At 40.0% G+C, this 25,438-nt stretch overlaps 1 protein-coding gene across 15 annotated transcripts in view; it reads left to right on the top strand.

The window, feature by feature from the left end:
• TTC7A (tetratricopeptide repeat domain 7A) overlaps positions 1-25,438 on the top strand; it is a 229,389-nt gene that overhangs the window by 147,810 nt on the left and 56,141 nt on the right. For 14 of the 15 annotated variants that reach the window (XM_032443773.1, XM_032443774.1, XM_032443776.1 and 11 more), the window contains one exon: positions 1,254-1,414. The exons of the other annotated variant lie outside the window; for it this stretch is intronic. In XM_032443773.1, the coding sequence (XP_032299664.1) occupies positions 1,254-1,414 (161 nt within the window). The remainder of the gene's footprint in view (positions 1-1,253; positions 1,415-25,438) is intronic. 15 annotated transcript variants of the gene reach the window in all.

Consider the following 25,438-nt stretch of genomic DNA (forward strand, 5'->3'; position numbering starts at 1 on the left):
TATATTCAAATGTGAGCCTAGGCCAGGACACTCAACCGTGGGCCAGATGCCAGTTTGGGGTTCTGTCTGTGGATCAGTCAATCACTTATCTCCAGACTTGCATGAACTCACCAGTAATTACTGTAGTTATGTACTTCTGCTTGCTTCAGCACAGTGAGAGCGAAAAGTCAATTGGATATTAGCACGAACGCAACATGGACTGGTCTCCCTGTCTGGGATCTAGATGTTCCACAAACTGTTCTAACTGCAGGCGGTGCAATGGCTGCTCCCCACTGTTATGTGCAACCTCTTCTCCTGAGTGATCTGTGAAAGTAGTGGGAATTCCCCATTGGTGGTATGCCAGGCCAGAAGAACTCTGCAGAGCTTTGCAAGATGGGAAGTTCTTGCAGTAGGAAAGAAGGAACCACTTTATCCATTCCTCGAGGAGAGAAAGGGGAAGAGAGGGGGAAATCTATATATTGTTCTGTTTTGCTTTCTGCAAGCTTTCAGGGCCAAACACTGATCTGGAAAGAAGCAATGATCTGGAAAGAAGCAAATAAAAGTGATTTCTAAACTAGAGGGGCTTAAAGAAAATTCTCCGTGTGGAACTTACTGGTAACCAAAGGAAAAAGGTGTACTAAAAAATCCTTTTTGAACATATAGCTTAAGATCACTAAGACCTCGTGATATAAATGCATTTGTTATAGATGTTTATTTTTCTGCCTAGGGGGACTTGATTCTAAATGACATGCCACTGATCTATCTGGACTACTCTTCATCTAGCTGATATTTATCTTTCTGATGGCATTTTGAATCTTGCCTCTTTTACTTTTAAGCACTCGTACTTAATTTTTATGCGCCTGATCCAAATCACAAAGAGATAGAATGCAGCTAAGATCTGTAATGCTGTCACACTGCTGAAGAGGCAGCTGCCCATCCTAGAAAATGGAGTTGAGAGTTAGGCCTTTGTAGGGGGTTCTTACAGTGTAGAAGCACCATGGATTAATTGAGACTGGATTGCTGCTCCTGCTTATGAGCAGTAACTTGGTAATGCTGTAGACTATTTGCTAGAATGTGTGGGTTTTCTTGAGCAATGCAGCCTGTTAATTTTGGCAGGCTGTTCAGATAGTAGCACTCTTCCTCATAAGATGCCTGAATAAGATTTATTCTGAATTTCTAATGACTATATTTGCTCTTATCTTTGGGAATGAGTTATCATGTAGGACTGAAGGAGAAAAATGTTTTCTTTTTATATCTACCCCATTTCCTCGCAGATTTCTGATGCTATAGAACATCTTCAAGAAGCACTACAACTGTGCAAAGATGACATGAACTCACTTCATCTATTGGCCCTGCTCTTTTCAGCTCAGAAACACTATCAGCATGCACTGGAAGTTATCAACATGGCTGTTGTTGAATACCCAGAAAGCTTTAGGTAAGAGTTATTACACATTCTCTTATGTGATGCGTCCAGTTAGGAATGATCTGCTAACTAGCTCATTTCTTCTTGGTTATACATCGGAAGCCTCTTCAATCAGGTGTTGTATTGGTATGTTACTCTGCATATAGGTGTACTGTAAAACTGAAATATGTGATGCTCAGGGTATTTTTTTGAAAACTTTTTTGTGTGTTTATAGTCTTTATAACTAATCCTTGTGTTTGCTTTGCTACTATCTGTCTTTTAGTATTGTGCTGATGCTATTTTCTCCCACACACATCCCTGTACGCTTCTGTGTGTCACTTTTCACATGTAGAGGAATGAGGATGAGACCCCTGTGACGATGTTAGTCTGTATCAAAAATTGTTTTGTAATTTGACGAACTTCCTGGTTAAGGAGAAAATATTATTCATGTATTGACCACTGGTTTGATTTTCATATACGACACAATTTGCTGCAGTAGCACAACTGGGGGAAAAGAGCAGTTGAATGTCATAAACTGTAATAATGTGTAGTTGAAAGATGGTTTGGCTGCCTAAAACCAGGTTTCAACCAGCACAAATTTCTTGGAGTGTCTTGTCACTATGGACACTCAAAGACAGCTAAGGCAGTGGAGGGTGAGGAAGAAGAAACCAGTTCTATGATAAACAGAATATTTGCCATAGAAGATGAAACAACTGGTAGATCAAGTCTGGGATCCTTCCTCTAGTACTCATAATTTATGTTTCAGCAGGGGGTCAGAACAAAGAAAACATGGTGTGCAAAGTCAGCTTGAAGGGCTACTGGGTAGGTTGCTTTGTGATATCTGGCAATCTGTTTTTTCTGACACAGGAAATAACATCTCCTTTGCTTCTCATTGCTAATCTTCATGAAAAAAAGACTTGCAAGGAATGGCAGAATGGTTTGTTTCTGTGAGAAGTGAGGCAGTGAAAACCACAGGTTCATACTTAATCCTAGATGCAGACTTGCTAGAATGTGTGCTCTTGAAAGAAGCCCTTTTTGCATGAGGTATGCAGTGTTTTATGTAACAGAGCTGGCAGAGGGGCTCATTTACAGATATGCTGGGGTGCAGGAGCGGAGCTGGCTTCATGCTCAGCTGCTCTGAGTAGCCTGTCTCTATGGGTCTTTCTTTAAACCCACAAATTGATGAGTGAGAGAATGGAGGAAGAATGTTAGGGTTTCAGGAACGAAAAAATAAAAAAGAACAACAGGAATCCAGTAGAGGGTGAAGCAAGAATAATAATATATATAACGTATATATACAGTTTTGACCCAGTATTGCAGCTGTTTCAGTCTTTGAAAAAGAATCTAAGTGCAGCTTATGATAGGAGAGCTCTACTCTTTGTGAAACTTCTTTGTAGGGAGAGAGACCTGACGCTATTATGTAGCTTTAGTTTTTACTGCCTTGAAGGAAAATTGTGGTATGTTGAACTCTGCATGGAATAACTACAGATTACCTGATGTAAATGGTACAGGCAAGTTCTACTGCATTATTTTAAAGCTATATTTAAAAGTGGTTGAATATTCTTCCCAGTTCTCATTGATATGAGCCAGGCAACTGTGTAATCTGGTGCCTGAGGGTTCCTTTACTAATGACAACTCTTTTTGGAAGCATAGTTTGATTGCATGTACCAATATGCCAATAAAGGAAGATGAAAGCTGCTTTAAGGGACCTTAGAGCACTGTACATGGCAAAACATGGTACCTGAATGTGTATCTTAAACAAAAGAGAGAATAATACATAAAAATAATATAAAAATTAAGTTCTCTGTTATCTGAAACTGCAAATATCTGCTGTTTCCTTGGTCTCTCTTGCTCTATATAATTGAGTTTGCTCCTGTTTTTTATTCTTTCTTTTTTTGGGGGGTGGGATAGGGGGGTGGTTCGCATTGAATTGTGTCAGTATGTATTTTAAAGAAATAGTAGTTCAGAGTCACATAGTTGGTTAGAGTGGTTTTCTGCATTGCTAAGCTAACATGCAGCATCCTTTGGTGTGAGCCCTGTAAGACTTACCCAAACGTGTCTAGAAGTACCCCTTGTTGAAGTGCTTAGACTTACACATTTACTTGACTTCAGGTATTTCTCAGGTAGGTCAGTGATGCTGATAATTGTATGCCCTTCTTAAGATAAATTTCTTTGATTATTTTCCATCTCAGGGATCAGCTGAGGTTACTTCCTCAGGCTTGTCTTAAGAATTGATCTTTTACCTGAAAGAAATGTTAGTGAGCATCCCTCACATCCCTCAGATGATCTACTGAGAATAAAGCATTGTTTATTTAGAAAGAAAGGATTTCCATTCTTGAAACCTGTATTCACATCTCACAAAATGTTCCATGCAGAAGTTTCAGGTCTGACAGCCTGCAGTAGCTGCCACAAAGAGTGGATGACATGGTTGTTGTTGTTTTATCTTCAGATAGCAATATTTTGTCCTTCCTGTTTTACTCGTGTAAAATTGGTTCTATCATTCTGACTCTCCCACTCTTCCAGAGATTGTTTTGTTCTTTGGTCATCTTATAACTCTATTTTGTTAGCTCCCAGCACTGGAAAACAAAACAATTGCTAGAAAGCTGGAAATAGGCTATCAGTTTTTCTGGTATTCTATTGCTCTGTAATGGCTCCTGGACTGCTTATCAGATACTTTTCTGTTGTTTGCTGGCTTGCTTTTTCCCTTCTACTTGGCACCCTACACTACAGTCTTAAGACTTAGCTTCCAGCAGTTTCTAATCACTGCCCAGTGTGACAGTGCATGTTTTGTTAAATGATCCAGTTGTGCATCTGACTCTTGAGCTGTAATGCTTTTAAATGAATAGCCTCTAACATACCTTTTCTTCTTAAGCTATAAGTCATTGTTGTGCTTACAGAGTCTCAAAACTCATTGTAAAGAGAAATAACACAGAATTAGGCAAAGAGAGGTAGGTGGGTTGTGGTTTGAGAGCAGTGCAGCTGTGAATTGCAGATGCTTTTGTTCTGTCAGAGTACTTGATACTACAGAAGCAATTACTGTAAGTGTAGGGCAAAACTCTCAGAAAGCAAGAGATATTAAATATGTATCCTGGATACTACCAATAAAATGAAGTAAATTTTGCCTGGAGATTAGTGATGGTGTCTTAGCAGAAAGCTTTTGTTTTCTGTTTTGTAGAGGGGTATTTGTTATGGTCAGCCTTCAAAATACAGTCTTCTTCTAGATGGTAAGTGATCTACTGACAGCAAATGTCCTTGACTTCATCACTGCTGCAGTGATTTCATTAAGGACATGTAAAGTAATCTTCTGGCAAAATTTATCTGTCATAGTCTGTTGCAGACTTACTGTTGAGAGAGCAATTATGTGATATATAAGTGATGTCATTGACCAGGTGCTTCTGCTCACTGCAAAACAAACAAAGCCAACAGCATATAATCAAGATCTCAAATGCATTATTACTGTGTCATCTCCAGTTTTTCTATTACTTCTACTGCTATGTATTTTATGTTGAAAATAAACAATTCATGCTTGCTTTGGGCAACATCTTTAGGGGCACTGGTGGAGTACTATATATTGTTGCCAAACCATAAATTAGAACTGTTTTTTGCCTTTAATCTTCATATAGAATAAGTAGTCAATTGTCCCTAAGTTGCTTGTTTGCAAACCTTTGTGTCATACCTATTCAGTATTACAGTTTTTATTGTCAGCATAGTTGTAGCCCCTTCTCAACTCTCTGTGCTGTTTTACCACTTCTCTCCTGAAAGTGGTGGTGGCCTCACTTAGCTTTCGAATTATGGCTTTAGAGAATCAGATCATCGTGTTTATATGACTCCAGCTCATCATTATGCAAGAGGCAATGAAGCCTGGTACATCTTATGAGCAGTCATGGTGATAAAAACAGCTTGTTAAAATTCTCAGAATATTGTATTGTATTCTGAACTCCTCAAGGGCGCGAGGCCTGAGGATCTAAAGCAGCAATAAATTCGTATTTCTCTGTAGCATCTAATCATGGGTATGCAAGTCTTAGAATATTCAGAACTCCTGAGGGTGGAGCTTTGTAAATTGACGTCTCTTAGTGGTGTGTTTGCACCATGGTTCATGGGAGTGACCCACAAATGTTTTTATCTCTGTATTGATGCCTTAGGGGACAGTACAGAGTGATAATAAAAAGAAAGGGGTATGTACTTGGGATGAGGTGATGGATCTGTGCTATGAGAATACAAAACATTTTAGGCATCTATGATTCACTTGAACAAGGCGGAGATATTTCAGAAGGGTTGTTTTGCGTTGAGTTTTGGTTGTGCTAACCACTAACATTTGGTTTTGTTGGCTTGTTAGGTTCTGTTTTTGTTGTAATAAAATTAACATTAAAAAAACCCACAAGTGATATATTGCAATGATCATTATTGTACCCTGTGGAACTGGGAACGATACTGGACATTTGTATGCCAAACATATGAAAGAAAATCTTTAAGCTAGTCTCCTGGCTCTTATTAGTGATAATGCGGATATTTAAAGCTCGAAAAATTTTAGAAATAGGAATCTAGGTGGTGTTTTTTTTTTTCTATTTTGGGTTTATTTCTGCACTTTTGGCTTGTTTGGGTTTTGCCCTGGATAATTTTCTTTTCCTGGGTGAGGAGGAAGCAGAAAGCTCTTTTATGTTATCCAAGGTCAGATTCTCCTTCTGGTCAGTTTTAAAGGAATATATGCGCCCTTTTCTAAGGATGACAGTTTTATCTAAGACAAAAATTCAGTAGATGAGCACGATAGTCTTCTGTCTGCCAATTTAATGTAGTGGGAATAAATACCCCCGTCTGGTTTGTGTCTGTGTATGCCATGTGTTAGTGAACATATCAATTCATGTTAGAATTTTATGGAGATATTCAGTGATATCTGGGGATACTTCCATGCCCACACAGTACAGAAAACTAATAAAAGGCATTTGACAGAACTTAGAGTGGAAACCTACTGCAGACTTGCTTTCGTGGTACTATATGAAAGGAAGGAGCCATGCTGTTGACTCCTTCCACCTGAGTAAATGATTGCTGTGTCAGTTCACAAAGATCTTTGTAGAGAGCAGCAGGGCTTCCAAATACTGTTTTTGGCACTGGAGAAGTAACACAAGTTCTGCAGATACGTAGGCATCACTTTGGAATGCAAAAGTATGATTTGAGGCAGCATCCGCAAGGTTCTGTACTTACGAGTGATTTATTTGTGTAAAAGCAGGAAATTCCATAAGGAAATGTCACTAACTTTGTGTTTTAGATTTCAGGCTCAGCTTTTGTGGGCTTCCCCGTTGATTCCTGCTGTGTGCTTGTTGTTCTTAACATTTTGTTTAAGGCTTAGTGACTACTGATAAGCTAGAGGAAAACAAAACCTTTAAACCACTTTGTGATAGTAATAACTGACAATCTTATTCATGGATCTGAAAATCTGTGCTTCTTTGAAGGGTCAGAACAAATTTTGACCATTCAGCACAGCTGCTTTTTGAAAGAGCAAAATGTCAGTTCTGTATTCATCTATTCACAATTAATTCCTTTCCATTAGTTCCCTATCTGAATAGGGAGATGGATGTTTTTCAGTTCCTGCTGGCTCACTTCAGTGCACTGTATATTCTGCCCTATCAGTTCCTGCCCCCACACGCTTTTCTCCCTGCTAAATGTCATTTTCTTTCCAATGGCTGTAGGGTGTTCTGCTTTATATTCAAAGGAAGTGTTTAGGAGCCCTGACTGTCTATGTTGAATGCCACAGTATATGGAAAAATAGCATGTGTGTGTTGATTAGCAGTGAGTGAGGTTACCATCAGGAACTCTGCTGGCTGGAATTCACCTATAGTGTGTGCACGTGGATTATCCAAGGTGAGGTGGGGCTTGGTTATTGGGATCACTGTGTTTCTGCTAGGCACTTTGGTGAACCCCTGAGGTAGAGCTGGGTAATGAAGAATGAAGACCTGAGGCATTCTTGCTGCTTGGAAATCAAACAGAGAAATAGGGGAGAATCGTAATGACTGCACTGGAAGCCCAGCTCTGGACTTTACTTGCTACCAGGCTACATAGGGAGGCTGCATAGGATGCCATCATTTACTAGCAGCTTCAGATATCAGGTTCTGCTGACATCACAATGACAGCCTTTCTGAACTAAATGCTTTTGAGGCTGTTCAATTATAAATATGAAGGAGAAATCAAGATGCCCTTGCTTGGCTATTTTTCATCTTTGTGTATCTGGTGAAGGTGAAGGAAAAGGCAAAAGGAAGTACGTTGTCAGACATACAGCTCTGATAATCTGAAAGTGCTTCTTAAGGTTCCCGGAAGCCAGTCACCAGAGGTATACAGGAAGAGATGCTGGTCTTCGTCTTACCATACAGTTCTGTTTCTACTGAAACCTTTGAAAATGGAAGGGTGAGCAGGAGTCTCATTTTCGGGTTAGAATTAGTTTTTCAGAACAAAGAACATCACCTTTATTAGTGTTCACTGAGAATGACTGTTGCTGGAAAGTACAGATGCTCAAATATGTAAAGGCATGAGTGTCATACTTAGCAAATTGCTCTTTGCTATAGTAAATGACTTTCTGAGAAGTTTGCAATGCAGTCAGGCTGTGTTTTCCTAAAGTTGAGCATTGTGCTCTGATCACTCAATGAAAGGGTTGTTTTTTTTCATATCCAGCTGGAAATTCCAGACTTGAGTGATTTCTATTGCAAGGTCCTAGGAGTGTTTATCTAATGAGAAAAGCACAAAAGAGATTGATTTTTATTATTTTCTGTGAAAAGAAGAGGGAAGGAAAAGTATTTAGACTTTCCAAAGAACTCATCAGGGAACAGAAACTAAGCATAGCAATTTTTCAGTCACAAATGTTTTTTGTCATCTGAAAACAGAAAAAGCCCTTGCTCCTCCCTCTCTCAGTCACTGGTAATAATTGCTTCTTCAGTGGTAAGTCTGCTTCTGTTGCCAATATCATTAATGTCTGCAGAACCCAGTCTGTAAGCAGACACAGTCATATTATTCAATATTAGTCAACATTCGTGTTACTTAATATTTTAGACTTCTTTAGTAAAGAAAGCGATGAATGGAGACACAATAATTGAGAGAGAGACTGCAGTGTAGAAGTTCAGTATTACCATCATGCCTTTAAAAATAAGAATATACAGACATATTCCTCAGTATGCAAACATTTATCCAAAAAAACACCAACCCAAACCAACATATAATGTGAGTCATTTTAATGTTTGCCTCATTCATTTGTACCTTAGCTTGAAGTTTTCTATTATGTATGTAGCTCAGGAGTAAAATGGTCTTCTGACCATATTTTTGGAGAAAGAGCAAATATGAGGATGGAAAGGTAGGTGATCTAATCCAGTGTCACTGTCATTAGCAGAGTTCTTGTTATGTATTTTCTCCTGGAAATATGAACCACTGGAAGTCTAACAGGCTAAGAAATGAATGCAGTGACCTCTACTTCATATTTCTCTATCAGCTGGAGAAGTGGCAGGAGGCTGGTAACTAGCACCTGAAATGAGGATTATAACAGTAAGCAGTTGCACTGAAATTCATAGTGAAAGGACTCCTGGATATCTTTTTTTTCCTCTAGAATCTGACCATCTGAGCATTTGGAATGATTTGAAGTTATATGGTAGTTTTTCTTGCATTTTCTCAGAAAAGAGTTGCTGTCTTTCAGGTGTTTGTGGAGCGTACTGCACAGTAGGGCTCTGAGCCCAGCTGAGAATATAGCATGGCATTGCAATGCATATGATGAACAGAAGAGACAGCCGCCAGTAGGTCCTTCCACAGGCAGGCAGGGGAGCTGTATGACCAGTTAAAGGGGGAAGACATGCCTCTTACCCTATGAATTTACCTAAAGAGTTGTTCTGTCCTGTTAAAGAATTAGATATTTGCTGTATTGGTGAATTGAACAGAAAAAAAAAAGGGGTTGTTCAGCTTAATAAATGTAAGTGGGAGAAGGAGTGAAGTAGAAATGATGTAACTCAGCATGAAAGAAAATTGGTAGGATGTATGTGCTGGGGTTGTCTTTTAAGGTTCATGAGCTTCTTTCAACCCTACCTGGAAGACAGGGTTACCTACAGGAAGCTGTGTTTCTGTGATGAGGAATGGTCACACTCCTTCTGCTTTCCAGAGCTGTGCTCTCCTATATTGGGAGTTCATTGCTTGAAGAGGGTGGCTTGGTTTGTTTTTTGCATCAAGACTCATTCACATAAAACTGCACCTTGGAGTCAGGATACATATACTGAATTACCTTTCAGTCAGAAAAAGTTCTTCTGTAACTAAACTGGATGGTACATTCTGCTGTTCCTGTAGTGCTAAAGCAGATGGAAGTGTTTGGAATCTCCTTTGTTGCCAAGGGTATAAACAGAGTCGAGAGGCTGTGCATTGTCAGTTTGGAAATGCCAGCTGGAAAAGGGTTTCATTTTTAATTCCACTCTAGAAAAAAAGGTGGGGAGGGGTCAATATATGCACCCTTCTCAGCCTTCACACTGGATGATTTTCACCTGCAAACTTTTGATAGTAGAAACTGCATTTTAGATACAGCAGTATTCAATTCTTACACCATGTAATTGATCTGTGCACATGGGCCGGTGTCTCATTTTACAAGTGCAGTAGTACGTACTGTGAATCTAGGAATTCTTGATGTAAGCAGAATTGTAGCTGAACAATAAGTTGTTTCCTTTTCTCTAACACAGTAAAGGAGGTGACATTGTAAAGTTGCAGTACTGGGAAAAGGTAGAAGTATTATGCACAAATTATGTATTCCAGCAGGTGCTCATTATTTGCCTACATGGACTGTGCCATTGGTCTGGGATTAGCTGCAAGAGACAGAAATCATGGTTTTAGGTGTCACTCTGAGCACTGTTATTACAGGGAAGAACTAGTGAAGTAGTTCTGTATCCAAATGGCACCTTAAGGAAATCATGTTTCTTACAGGGCAGGGCAGATGTGCTCTTCAGCACTTACGGGGCTGTAATAAGCTGCAAGATGGATTGCAAATGATGCTGTGAATGAGGGGATTAAAAAAAAAGCGTGTTTCTGTATCATTAAGGGCAAAACCATATACAGGTTCTCACAAATGAATGAATAAATTCTGAGCGTTTCCTCTGATGTGTGAACTCCAAAATTAGCACCACTGATTTCTGCTCTCTAAGAATAGTACAGCATGTCAGCAGTGAGGGAAGAAGGAAAAGGAAAATCAGGAGAAATATAAACCGTCTTGTCTTCCGTAACTTTTGAATTGCTTGAAACTTAAGCTTTGGAGCATACACGGCTGTATCTGTCATTGCAGAAGTTAACTAAATAGCCCTGCATCAGCACTGTAGTAGAAAAATTGCTAGTGATTGGCTTTGCCCCAACCTGAGAGAGATGCTTACTGCAGGAAAACAAGCATACAAACAGGACTGTATTTTCTGTCCTCAGCACTCCTAAGTGCTTATCTTTGCTTGCAAGCAGGATCTGTTTGGACTGATGGCATTTTAATAAAAAGCATAGTGTCTAGATTTAAAGCGAAGGAGAAGGAAAGCCACTCTGGCAAAGCTGATATACCCTACCCAAGTAGGGAAAAAATACACCTGAGAATAGTGTAGACAGCCTGAATCTGACTGGAACATAGTAGCTGAGTGTGAGCGTACGCTGACTACTTTAGGAAGTGAGGACTTGTCATTTCTGTTTCCACTGGGGATCTTATGAGCCACTTTACAATATTATACATAATAGCAGTTTGGCTGAAAATATTCCCCAGAAGAAAAACAAAGAAAATGTGAAACTAGAATATATTAAAGTCCAAGGGAAAGAGCATATATTTTTCTTACTGAAATTAAACTTTATCAAACTACACTGGTTAAAAGAAAAAATAATAAAAAGGTGGCAAAAGAGTGGCAGTGCTACAGTGTGTGCCTTTATACCAACTGCTCTTCAAAGTACGTTACATGCATTTTTTCCATGAAATTCAGAGGCCTCTCAACAAATGTTATTAAACTTTATTGCCACTTTCTCTTGTACATGACAGCTGCTGCTAACAGCATAATTGGCTGGGGAGGAAGTCGCTGTGTGTCTTGTTCTGTACACGGTCCCTCTAAATTCCTTCTGGCACTGACAACGGCTTCGGTATGTATTGTGAACAATGCTGCTTATGCTTGCAGCACTTTAATAGTGCCATTAAACTGCTTCTCCAGAGTACACAGTAATCATCATTAAAGCATGTCGAGTTTGGTCTTTGAATAGAGATTGAAGCAGGACTCGTAGTTTCTGAAGTTTAAGGCTGTAGTTGCGTGGAGGTTTTATATAACAAATACCTCCAGCCTTAGTAAGGGCCACTTGTAGTGAGAGTAACTATAGCAACAAAACAAAGTTTCTGGCTAATGAAGGAATATTTCCAGCCAGTAGGACATCGGTCTCTGATCCAACCTATGAAATACACTTATTTATCTTTTTTTCTTTCTTTTTTTTTTTTTGTGTGTGTGTGCAGTGCTATTTCAATAGTTGTTACCATAATATCAAATGTATATATATTAATTGTCATAAATTGTCATCCCTTTGCTTTCAATGTGGGATTTTTATTTATTTATTTTTTATTTTTACATAAAAATCTGTGGAAGGACTTGTTCCATTTTTATTCCCCCTCTTTGAATGGAAACATTCTGATTGTTCATTTTTTAACTTGTTTTCCTAAAGAAAATAGTGCAGTTGGGATTTTTATAACACTGAAAGCTTTTGAAAATACTGTCTGATTTGAAACAGGTTTTAATGGAATGGTAGACATCCTGTCATCTAATACTATTGCCCAGATTTCCCAGGAGCAAGTGGCTGCACAGAAAAACCCAGGCAAGAGGATATAGTGCTTTGCTGCACTGTGCTCAAGCTGGCAGCAGGACAGCAAGCAGACATGATGGGGACCTGCCACACGGCTCATGGCTCTTGGGGGATGGACAGGGAGGTACAAAGCTGTTGGGAATTAAATGCCGCTGGGGAAATGAGCAGTTTATTGCATTTAATGAAGAATCTTATAAATACATACTGTTTCTCTGTTTTACCTGGTCATTGGCATTCATAAGAGGTGACAGCAAAATGAGTAAGGAATGGTAATGAGGGACGCTGCAAGAGGTGATCAGTGAAGCCATCCAAATTTGCATGTACTGGAGGTGCAATAAAAGCTGGGGTCTTAGGAGGCTCACAGGAATCAACCTCCTTAGCAGACCAGGAAATCCTAGCCTAAAAGCGACAACCGTTTCTATAATGGCAGAAAGAATTGTTATTCCATAAATAAAATGGTAACTCTCTCTCCAGTTGAGAGTTTTTCTTTTGCCAAACCAATGTTATGTGAGGAGCAGGAGTACGTTTTTAAAAGAAGAATGGCATTTGCTGAAGCAAGCTGAAATTGTGGTGCTGGACTCTGGCCTTGCCACCTCAAAGCTGTAATGGCATTTCAACTGTCTGTGTGCAAGTGTCCTTATCCCAACTTAATAAACCAAAAAAGCACTAGTTTTTAAAGAGATCCTTGACCCTATGCTAGCTTGTCTGAATAATTGTCTTTTCTAAAGTTCAGTAATTTTCTGTTCAAGAGGGTTAGAGACTCTTTCAGTGTATGAATCTCCAATAAAATTAAATGTATTTTTGCACCGAATTGTAGCTCCTCTTTCAAGCAACAGCTTCATGCTCCCAATAATTCCCCAGCCATTTAGTAGCAAGAGTACCATGCAAGCCAAGGGAGATGTGGAAAACAAAGGGAAGCAGAGAAAAGCATAAACTGTTATTTGGCTTTCCGAAGGGTATAGAAAATCTGTCTGATGCTTTTGTGTAGTTTTCTGAGGCTGTTCCTGCATAGAATCATTAAGGTCAAAGAAGACCACTAACTATCAACCCATCACCACTGTGCCAACTAACCATGTCCCTCAGTACATCTACATGTTCCATGAACAGCTCCAGGAATGGAGCCCCACCACCTCCCTGGGCAGCCTGTTCTGATCGAATTAGAAAGTCTGGTAATGCACCTTTTCTGCCTTGTAAGAAAGGTGTTTGGGAGTTGGACTCCATGATCTCTGGAGGTGCCTTCCAACCCTTGTGATTCTGTCCACCAGTAACCTGGAAGGAAACAGTAGTTCTCTTGCAAAACTATGTTTCCTAGATACTATATTGCCATAGTAAACCGTATCAACTCCAGGCCCCACCTCCTGCCAATAACATTCTCTTTGACCTTGCCAGCATCCTCGTGATGTATCACAAGCTTTGTGATCACTTTTTGCACCAGTGAAATGCTGGGACAGAGCAGCAGTTTAACAGGGAATAGCACAGCGAACATCAGATTAAGTTGTAAAGAAGAATAATCTGCCCAGCTCCGGTTAGTGAGATTGTTGTAGAGAGGCAGAACGTAAAGGCCAGCACTGGAGTTTTACCATACCATATGATTTAACACCTGTGTTAGTATAAAAGTGTGACAAACTCTTTAATATCTTCAGTTAATTACAACTTGGGGTTTACACTTCATCTAAAATGATTTAATGGTTCTAACAAAATATGGGAGCAGGTATTAAAACGGATGAGTCTTAAGGGGATGAATATAATCTTAAAGACCCAAATAAAAGCTATGTAGTTGAATGTATTAAGGAAAGCTGGCCAGATATTACTGAATTCATCTCTTTCATTTGATGGTTGGAATTTTTCTTTTACTCCCCCTAAGTCAGCTACAGCACTTAATCCTATAATAGAAACCTTCTAAAATTAGTAGGACTGGCTGAGCTTTCCATCTTGCTGCACTGTTCTGGTTAGGATTATTAATGAAAACCTGAACTTTTGTCTTTCTCTCTCTGTTTTATAAATTAATAATAGGATGACTTAATGCAGGCACTAAGTTTCAGGCTTCATTTTCTATTATATCAGCTCATGTTGTTTTCCTAAGGGTATTTAACTGTGTGTTGTTCTATAGCAGCTTTAACAGTAGAGGCTTGGTTTTGTTTGACATAACTGCAGAACTATGCTCTTGATTTGTGGTCCACAGATTAATGCTTGTGGATTGAACCAGCTCATCTCTTGGATTCTCTAGAACAAAGTTCCTCAACTGTAGATCACAACTTCCTTCAGGAACCAACCCACGGGAGGGGAGAGGGAGGAATGAGTCCAGGGCCCTGGCTGTGCTTTTTCAATTGCAAGGGGAGTTTTTCAGTGTAGATAGAGAGGACTGATGTGCCTGAATGAAACCTCTCATGTCTGCTGCTGCAGGAGGTGCCCACAGTGCCAACAAAGCAAGGTGTTTTAATGTGGGAGATGGTTCACAGTGGTGCAGAGCTGTACCAAGCTGTGCCATGCAGCTGCATCAGTGCAATTAGTTAATTTAACAAGAGAGCACATGCAGCTTAGGGGAGAAGTGTTTCACTGGCTTAATCTGTTTCCCAGGGTTGCCTTTGCTGGAATAACTTCAACAGAACTGTATTATGAAGCAAACCGAACAGATTATGTTTTACAACTTAAGTAGTATCTCGATGGTAACTTTTATGTGCTTAGAAATTTATGTGCTAGAATTGTTGCCATGCAGTGGCTTTGCAAAGGTGATATTTTTGTACTTCGGGCTTCAGATGCCCATTGGCTGTAATCCTGAATGTAGCGATCAGAATTTGTATCCCTTGGAAACGGCAAGCCACGCTTAGAACAGATGGTTGTCTGAAATACATGGATCTGCAAGGTTTACTGAAGCAGACTTCACCAGATTTGAGTGAATTAAGTGCATGACGTTATTTACAGTTTTCAGTAGAGAAGCTTTAGGATAACTGGAATGATGCTAAAAATCCTGCACTTAGACTGACTGAATAGCTGGTATTACCTGGAAAATAAGTTTATACGTGGAGGGACCTGACAAACGAAGCTGTGAGCTTAGTATAGAGTGGGAGCAGAAGGGGACTGGGAAATGTTTAAAACAGGAAGGCCTTCATCTATATCAGAACAGCCAAATGCAGCTGTTCTGATGCTCCAAATGTGGAAGTTTATTATAAATAAGAAACAAGTAAGGAACAAGGTGGAAGTAAAAAAGCACAATGAACAAATTAAGTCATGCCTTAAGCAATCACAAATCAGACCCATCAAGGAACCTGTCCGCTTCTAACAGAGACCATGTTTCTCTGAACTAATCCATTCTGTGTCTCATTCGTGCTAAAAGTGCCCTGAAGTTCATGTGTCTTCACATGTCTGTGCTTTTAGTAACTTCTGCAGGGACTCCTGGAGAAAGATACTCTAGGCTGCTGTCTTGAATACTCTGGACAGGGGTTGTCTTTGGGGGCATAATTCACAGTATTGTACAGTTAGTGTGTTGGAGTTTATGCTGCTGTTTCTGCTCAAGAAAATGACTTGTGCAAGCTGATGCAGGATTTCCTCGAGCCACTGGGTAGCAAATATCATAGTTATCCTGGGTAAGGATGTAGTTGGGCAGTACTGGAATTGCACAAGTGAAATGTTCTCACGTAGCAGCAGGATGTCTGTAAGCTGTACCAGCTCTGTACATCACCCACTGACATCCCCTCTCTTCTAGCTGTTTCCCTGGGTAGCCACGCAGAGTGGGCTGTGGCTGAGTCAGAACCACAGGGTACGTGAAACCATTAACTCACTGCTGCAGGTTCAAGGAGCTGCTTCACCCAGGCAGCATCCCTCCCTGCCCCCTTCTTTTTTTCCCTCCCTCCAAAGGCCCTTTTATATGTTAGGTGGACTTGATACTTTCACATGCTCATGCCCTTTCTCATACCTGTAATTTAGCATAATTATGACTTGACGAATGCATGCAATGTGCTCTCATCGCCACTCAGTTTGGTACATGTACCTAGTGAGGTTCTCATGGCTGGCTACTCCATTTCTCTTCTGCTTGGGGTCATCTTGTGCTGAAGCCTGATAAACAGGGTAATTACTCGAAAAAGGATTACAGCTCTGAATCTTTTCCAGTAAGGCTGAAGGAAGCTATTACTTCATATTCTGTTAAATAGCATGTGGTAATTCTAAACACCTTCTGGATTTCTAATGAATGAAATTGGATCTGTTCAGGAACAAAGAACACTGATTTTTATCTGTATGTTTCAACGTTCCTTCTCTTTACAACAGGATTTAGTTAATGGCATATAGCTGTAGTCAAGAAAAATGAAAGTGTCACATTCTCCCCAGCTACATCTTGGTGCTGGGGATCTGATGCAAAATATCAAATTTCAGGTGCACACTGTGTATTTGAACTGTGCTTCCTCTGGATGTCATTCCCCGAGGGAATTAATTATGGTAGGATATATCACATGCACAATGACAGGCTCTGTTAAGCCTTCCTGAGGCAAAGCTGCCGATCAGGTCAGTAAGAGCCTGAGTGCTTTCAGTTGCACTGGAGTGAATAAGGATTTCTGTGCAGTGACTGTGGGTATCCTTTTAGCAAGGTACTTAGGACACAGCAATGCGAGTACAATGCCCTTATTGCAATGGGAGCAGGGAGGAACACTCTGTCTGTGTTTTCGATGTATTGGTTTAGGTAGGAAGGGAATCAGAAATTGTGTGCTCTGGGTTATAGTTGGCTTTCATGAGGAAAAATGAGGCATGCATAAATGCAAAGCAGTTTTTTATGCCTAATGGTAAAATATAGGGCAGATATGATAGTGTTATACTTTGAGGTTGACATCTGTTCCTCCCCTTCAGACTTATTTCAAGGAAACACTGGTACATGCTGCTAGCTTATCAGAAGGCACAGATTATAAATACACGCTTCTCATTTATCCTAGTATGCTCAGTTCTCTTGTTCTGCAGAGAGCTCTGTACTGAATTACCAGGCTGCATGAAACAGAATGAATGTGGAGATGTCATTATGTCCTGTCAGCAGGAGCAGGTGTGACGGAGCTCAGTCCAGCCCCTTTCTGTCTCCTGTCTCGGATGGGTTTGGAGGTGCAGTGTCTGCCCCCAGGCACCTCTCAGATCAGCTGCAGGGCTGCATCACCAATCAGCGTCAGAATGAGCCAGGCATTTCCATGGAGGGCTTCTTGGCACAAAGGGAAAGGGAAAATATAAAGCTTTTCTGTGTGAAAGGCTGGGGCTTGCTATTTGTCATCGCTTCTCTTCCTTTCCTTTTTTCAGTTGCAGTATCCTTATGGAAGAACTGAACAGTTGTGTTTTTTTTGGTGAGTCACCGAGAGTCTTTCAGGCAGCTCATTTCTTTTTTTAATTTGCGGGCTAGAATTCTGAAAATCTATGGCTTATTTAAAGGGATAAGGGAGGAAGTCAGTTGGTACAAGCTGATCAAATTGCACTGACGCTGTACTTCACTTCTGGGTTTATCTGAGGCGTGCTGCTTTTAGGGAGATGAAGACAGCCTGCCTCAGCTTTTCTGACTTGAAACTTGAGTGCCAGGTCCCCAGCCAGTATGAAGAGATTAAAATCATTCATTTCAGTTGAGCAGAGCTGATTCCCTTCAGTTCTCTGGTCCTGATCGTTCGGTTCCTTGTACCTGTTTCACTGCAGCTGTTAGCTGCAAATTATGGAATAGGGCTCAGTTCTGTAAAGCATTGCAGTGTTAAAAATACACGGATATCCATGGTTGTGAAGTGCTGGGCCATTTCTCCAAAGGGCAGAACATCTCAGTAACCTGTGGATGAAGTATCAGAAAAGGAATCCCAAACCACTAATCCTGTCACCTATACTGTACTGTATCAGTGTGACATTTTTCAATAGCCGAGCCTATCTTACTCTCTGTAGTATTTAAATTGTATTTCTGATTGCTGACTGAGGAATGTTTTCAGGCTGTCAGTGTTAAGAAATGCCAAATGTCGCCATTTTTTGAATACTTAAAATATAATAACTGTGCATGTTTTCCCTGAAGGATTTTCTTAATCACGCGTGCAGTGCTTGAGATCTGTAATACTGTGTCATCTTTTATCAGCACATCTGGAAGGCCTGTCATATTGGGAAGAGAGTAGGAGTAACAGATACTGCAGGAAAATAAACCATTAATCTGATTTAAGCTTATATCTGCTATGGGTTATTTCTTTACTTCCCTTTTTTAACCTGGGCTGTGTTTTTCACCTTTCTCTGGAGGTTTTCTGTTTTTGTTGGCAGTTCTTAGTGAAATTTGTTGGCTATTTCTGACAGGCTGAGAGACAATGCTGGCGTTTCTTTGTTAGTCAGGAGCAGTGACTCAGCTTATTTGTACAGCATAATGTGCACCTGCTGGAGTCGTATGTTCAACACTGAAGTTTCCAGCAAAGCTAAGAAATGAATCTTTACAACAGAGCCTGCAAGATTTCAAGCTCTATCTGTGTTTGGCAGGGCTGTATGCAGCTCTCTCCTAAGAAAAGGACTTTCTTAAGAAAGGAACTTTGGTAATATGCCTGCAAAAACAAGCTGTGGTGTAGAAGCAGCCCAGTGCTGCCATGAATGCAATTGTATCATTTTCTTAAGGCATAGTGCTGTGGTAAATGGTAAGCACAGGTTTTGTTAGGTTAACTGAAGCTTACAAGTAAAGAAGAGAGTGAAAGTGCAACAGCACTTTCCATAGCACTTCTGCTTTCTGAAGTCTAGCCCTACGTCTGCCTTAAAGGTCACGCTCCCGTGTCTTCCTGCTGCTGCGTTCAGCTGGCACTGGTGCTAACACAGACTGTAATTACATCATGGCTTTGCTTTGCAGATGTAGATAAATATGATTCCTGCTGGTAGCAAAATATCCATTTCTTTCTCTCTCGGATTTTCTGCAGTGAAGTCAGCAGTTTAGTGTCTACTTACCACAACATGGATTTGTTCTAGATTCTGTGGGGCTTTCTATGAAGTAAAGGAGCTTGTATCTGCTTGCTTCATTCCTGTAACTTCTTTTACCTTTCTATCATGCCTTTGCCTTTTTTTTCAGGCTAGCATGGAAACTTTCTCTCCCATAACTTGCTGAACAGCATCTCACAGAAGGCACTGTTTCTGAGCTGTCATACTGTATGGTGGGTTGCCTTAGCCAGGACGCAGGCTAAAACTTGCCCACAGGCACCTCGGAGTCAATATCCTGTAGTGAATTCCTTGGCTTTTGGCAGATTGATTTCCGTCATCACCTCCACTGAGAGGCACGGACAGTGAACTCGAAATATCAGTGGACAGGCTCTGGCCCCTCTGATATTACTCATGTTTACAGTCTGTCCTCTGCAAGAGACTCTCAAAATCTTTCTCCTCAAAAAGAGCTTGATCTACCAAGGTCCTTCAGCACATGCTTAGTTTTAAGTGATGGAGTAATTGACTTGTTGATTTCAGCAGGACTACTCATGCTTAAAGATGAAGACCTTCTGCAAGTGCTTTGCTGGAGCAACGCCAAGATGGAATAAATCACATTGCCCCGAAGCAAAGCAATAGAAGGATTGAGGTCTATTTGACAGCAGTGCATAATGCATTTCAAAAAGAAACAAATGCTTTTTTTTAAACTACGCTTATTGTTTTTTTAGTAAAGCCAAATTTTGTGTGGTTCTCATTTCCTAATACAGAGGGTGTGTGATGCAGTTCTGCTGTTAGCTCCAAGCATCTCTGATATGCAAGATTTTGTTAGTGTGTTAGGTTGGGTAGAAATGTTTTACTAATCTTGTGGGGAGAGTTCTGCTTTGCTATATTTTGTTGTATAATTTATCTAATGCTGAGTATTCTATCACTTCTTATTACTTTGACACTAGGTTAATTAGAAGGTATTTCACTCTGTTCTAGTGATGCAACACAGGATTCAGACTTAACTTCTCAGGCAGAAGATGTACTTGGTTGCAATTTAAGGTGACTTGGAGGCCAGTGTTGAATGCTACTTCAGAAACCACAATCCTGGTATTCTTTCCTCTAAAAGCTGCCTAAGCTGCATCTCCTAGAAGCTTTTCTGAAACACAACAGTTGAGAAATGTAAATGAAACATCCAGTTCTGCAGTCTTTGGGGAGTGAATGAATTGGCAGCATCAAAAGTATTTCATCTTTGCCCTGTAAATGCTCTTTTCTTGTCTGGTAGGATCTCAGTTCAGCAATTAGAGAGCCTAGGCCTAGTTTCCTTTTCGATTTCTGTAAGCGGAGAGTCCAGTGGTTGTGACAGCATGGTAGCTTTCAGTTCTGCCCTTCCAAATTAATTTCCATTTAATCAGGACTGGCTGGATTTACCCAAGGGCACAGCTGATGACATCCTGAGGGATCAGGCCCAAGAGATGAGAAAATGTTTTAAAAGCAGTGACGGTTATTTGGGGGTCCCAATGTCCTTTCCTTCCTGTCCACAGATAACTCTAAAGTTGAGAGCACTGGCATTAAGAGATTAAATATAAAGGATAGCAGGAAGATGATGATGAAGAACTTTTGCAGAGGTCATTCCCACTGTCTGCCCTGCAGGGAGGAGAGCTGAAGTGAATTCCCCAAAACTGGCCCTAAGACTGTGCCAGAGCAGGGAACAGAGCATGGCTCTTGCATGTCATATGGGCCATATGATGCCGGTCCCACTGCTTGCCTTGAGTGCAGTGCAGTGCACCAAGGTGTCCAGTACACCCTTGAGGTAGCACTGCTAAATGCACGTTTTTGTGTTTGGAGGTTTGAAAACCATCCTTCCATTTTCTAGGTGCTCATGCAGAGTCCAGTGCAGTGGCAGTCATTCCTTGTTGCTGGGCCTTGTCAGAAAAAAAAAACACAAAACAATAGTCAGAAAAAAAGCCAAACCAAATCAGGTTAACATCTTGGTTTTTACCAGCGTACCATTCTGTGCAGTTTGCTTTTAGAACCAAAAGGAAAAATTCCTTTTTTTGCTTAGAGTTTCCAGATTTTGCTGTAAAGAGTTGTGAGAATTACCTTTGTCTTTACTCAGGCTATAGGTGTAGAGTGTGAAAGGCATGTGTTTTTTGACGACACAAAATTGCTTTGTTGCCAGCTCCTCATCAGAGTGAGTGCAAGGTTAAAGTTCCTTTCAGATGTGTCACCCAAACGATCCTATATAACACAGAGAGATAAGAGAAAGACCAGGGCTTTCATCAGCTCTGCTAACAGCTAGCTCGATTCCTGTGTTCTTAACAAAGGAAAATATTGCAAATCTAGGCTTCAAAATTGTATGATCTAATTGAAAGGGAAAAAAAAGAATGCTGATCACTCATTTTTGTGCCTCAGTTTTTGGGGTATGACCAGATGTGGCTTAGTTCTAGAGAAAGATAGAGATGAAGACTTTCAGTGCTTTCTTTTCCAGCAAGTAATTGTGTTTTTTTCTTCCAGCAGACTATTAGTTGCTTTCTCATTGTTTTTTAAGTGACTACTTGCCTGGGTTTAGTGGATCAGGGGGATTTGTTGCAAGGTCTCCTTCTATGTGCAAGTTGCAGTTTCTGGGTGGGCTGTATTATTAATGAATCATATTTGCACTCTGCATCACAAGTGAACCTTAAGGTACTGAATGACCAAATAGGACTGGCCACAGACATGTTTGTCTTGAGAAGCAGTATTTGAGTCCATGCATAGTTTACTTTCTATGCTATGCGCAGGAACTTTCTAGGTGCCTTTTATTTTGGGGCTGAGTCTAGAAAATTACCTTCATAACATGAACGTTTAAGTAGGCAAGAATCTCTCTCTCTCTGAAAGACGTGCTCATCCTGTTGCAATTGTTATTTGGGGAGCAACAGTAGCTGCATTAGTCTTGTGGAGAACCTGGGCCCTGAACAGGGCATTCATCTAAAGGAGGTGTTATCTTTGAATCTGCTTGTTTTTCTGGACTGAAGCCTGTGGTTCTTGTCTTTATTTTTTGTTGACATTGGGGGGGGGGGGAATAAATGGGCAATGAGCCATAGACAGTATGTCTGTAAAAGTATATGACCAATTTATTTTTGTAGGGAAAGTGATAGATTACATGGCACAGTATGAAGTTATAAAAGGAGGTTGCAGTCAGCACTGCTGGCATTAATTTAACTAGAGAATGTGCCCTTAAATGTCAGGAGACTGCAAGAAGCACCGAGTTATTTGAGAAGACAGCAACTTTGAAGTTGATGTTATCAAGAAGAATGTAGGAGATTAAAAGCAGCTAACCAGTTTCACTATTTTTTTCATATTGATAACATGGCAAGGGCTTTAGCAGATGCTCTGGGAAGGTTAATTTTGTGGTAAAAGAACTTGAACTAATTGGCTCACATAGGTGAGTCACCATTGTAGCTAAACTCAGCAGCTGATAAACTAAACAGCTAATTTGCTGTGAAGAAACTGCAGTTCCAGATACACTTTCCTTTTGTACTGGCAGATAAAACAAGACCAGACAATCTGGGTTATAAAAGGAATACAAGTTGCAGTTATATTTATGCTATCTCAAAATGTAAGAATGGCCGTTCTTGATCAAACTAAGGGCTTCTTTGTCTTCAGCAGGGCATCTGGTGAATGCACAGGGGAAAAGTATGCAGAAATGTGGCAGTGGGATGATCCTTCCCCTCATGTGCTTTCCCTGCTTCTGTCAGCTGAGTTGTTCAGAGGCTTTCCGAGCCAGACGCTGCATTAAGGCTGTGTTTAATGCCTCTGATGGGTCTGTCATCCATGAATTTATCTAATCCCTTTTTGAACCTGTTTATGTGTTTGCTCCCAGATCATCCCCTAGCAATGGGTTTTGCATTTTACTTTTTGCACTGTATGAAAACACACTTTATTTGCTTGTTTAAAATCCACAGCTTCGTCGCTTTATTAGATATCCCCTTACTTCTTCAATTAAAACAACACAGACTGCTTTTATTCCCTTATTTTCTTCACACTATTCATTATTTTATAAATCTGTCATCTCTTCCCCCAGTCTCTTTTCCAGGCTGAAAAGGCCACTTACCATCTATGTGCACCAAGAGCATTCCCAAACTTTCATCATTCATCTCATCATCTCCATCCTGTTCCTAGGTCTGTTAAATCAATCTGTATTCTGTATCCACCTGTAGCCTCCTTTTGCATCTGCTACCTTAATAGGGAGGAAGCAAATTTAAAGAGTTCAGTGCTGGGGGAGCATCCTTGTGCCATCTACCCACTCAGGTCATGGCATCCATCCCCCAGGTTTTCATTGGAGCTGGAATGGTACATTTCTTTGTGTTTCTGTATGGAGAAGGGCCATATGTAATACTAAGAGGTAAGGGAGGGTAAGGTAGGTTGTGCTTCCCAGTGGCACTTGCTGTTCCAACACCCCATTAATCTGTCACTTGGATAAATTGCATTTGCTATCCTCAGAGCTGTGAGCAGGACTCTGGTTTCTTTCTCCAGGCATAAGGCTGTAAACACACACAAACAGACATGCACATGCATCCTGTCATTTAATGAAGGACGCACACAGACTGCAGACATTAGTTGCAGAGGTTTAGTGTCTTCATCCTAAAGTTGATAATCGTCTCTGTGGATTGGGGCGTATTACTGCTGTGCTTGGTGTCTGAGTTTTGTTTGTCTGTTTTTCCTTTTTATGCAGATTCAGAATAAGTCAGCAGTTGTGTGTGTAGGTGTTGCAAAGTCTGGGTCAATAAGGAAAGACTTTGGGGAATTATGGCCTTGATTTGGTAAAGCTCAGAGATGTTGATTAATTAAGTTCATTAATTGACAAGCTCTGATGAACTGGAAAGGCTAAAAGCAGCCAGAGAATGACAAAACATACAGATAAGTGACAACATAGTGCTCATTATTCCTAATTCACTCTCTCAAGCTCAAAATCGGTGGAATGTGCCGTTGTTTGTATTTGTACTATTTATTGCTTGTCATACGGTAGGACATAGAGATCCCATTGTGGTTCTGTAAATATGTATCATTACTACATTTAAAACTAAAAACTCCATTTCAAAGAAGCTTTAAAAACTCTTAATTAACCATTTAACAAATCTTATTATATTTGTAGAGCACCCACAAAGTCAGTAGGTTGTTACTAAACATAGCATCTCCCAACTTCATCCACAGATGTGCTCATAACCATTTATAATATGCTGTAACAGTGAAACCTAATTTTCCGAGCTTCACAAATGAATTTATCTCAACAAAGTCAACTATATACAGAATTTAATTTGACAGGGTTAATGTTGCTGTGATCAATCAGTATGTTTACTTGTGGCAGTTACTTGACCTTACGGCAAGGAACAGCGGCTTTTGATACTGTCCACACAAGTGTTAGAAGAAAACCTGTATTGAGAGGGAACTTAGAGTCCAGTATCAAGAGAGTAAGCATTGGTTATTTTCCATTGTTGCTGTTCCTGAAATTTACACATTACAAGAATGACTTGGGGGTTTTTTCCTCTTTTCCTGTGCTTATGCACCAGTAATTTATGTATTTGCTTTAGCCCAAATCCCTCTGTTTTCATTTTCAGAGGCTAACAGAATTACCAATGACTATATTGATAATCTCAGAGCTATTTTTATATGTGGAATCTCTTTAAAAGTCTGCTCTGCTTAATATTGCAAGCATCATATGAAAGTACAGTAAAATTATATTAAGAAAATACAATAAAGTGTTATCTGTGCATACATAAATTTTGTTTATGCCCCTGAGAGTTGTGTGCAGTGATACAAAACAATACCCATCAGATTTATTTGTAGCAAGAGGGCTATCTCTGTAATGAAATGATAAACTTCAGATAAAAATGATACTGGCCCACCTATTTCAGTGATTTCTCTGCATTTTTATTTATTTATACTGTTACAAAACTTGCTAGAAGCTGAGAAATGCAAACAGCATATAGCACATATAATGCAGTGATTTTCTTTCGAGCTTGCAACTGTCATGTTGAATTCCTTTATTTACTACTTTTATTTACTACAAGTACAGCTTGATTCCTTTTGCCACTTACATTCTTCCTGTTTGCCTTTTGGTTTTGTTCATTATATTATTGCATGATAACATGAACAGCAGTATTCCAGAGTCTCATTACCACTGCAGTTAACTGTGCATGGTATTTCTAAGATCTGCTAATGTTTCATCGCAGAGACACTCACTAAAATTGTGTTATTTCTTTGTTATTTTTTTAACCTTTGTGTGCCTGTGTCTTACAACTGATGATAATATTCTGCTGAAGCTTTGTTATGATATTGTTTGGGATTTGCTCTTTTCCTGTATTTCATTAGTTGTTCTCGCTCTTAAGATAGAATTTTGCACCTTTGCCC

The sequence above is a fragment of the Coturnix japonica genome, chromosome 3 (genome assembly GCF_001577835.2).
Source record: "Coturnix japonica isolate 7356 chromosome 3, Coturnix japonica 2.1, whole genome shotgun sequence".
Classification (NCBI taxonomy): Eukaryota; Metazoa; Chordata; class Aves; order Galliformes; family Phasianidae; genus Coturnix; species Coturnix japonica.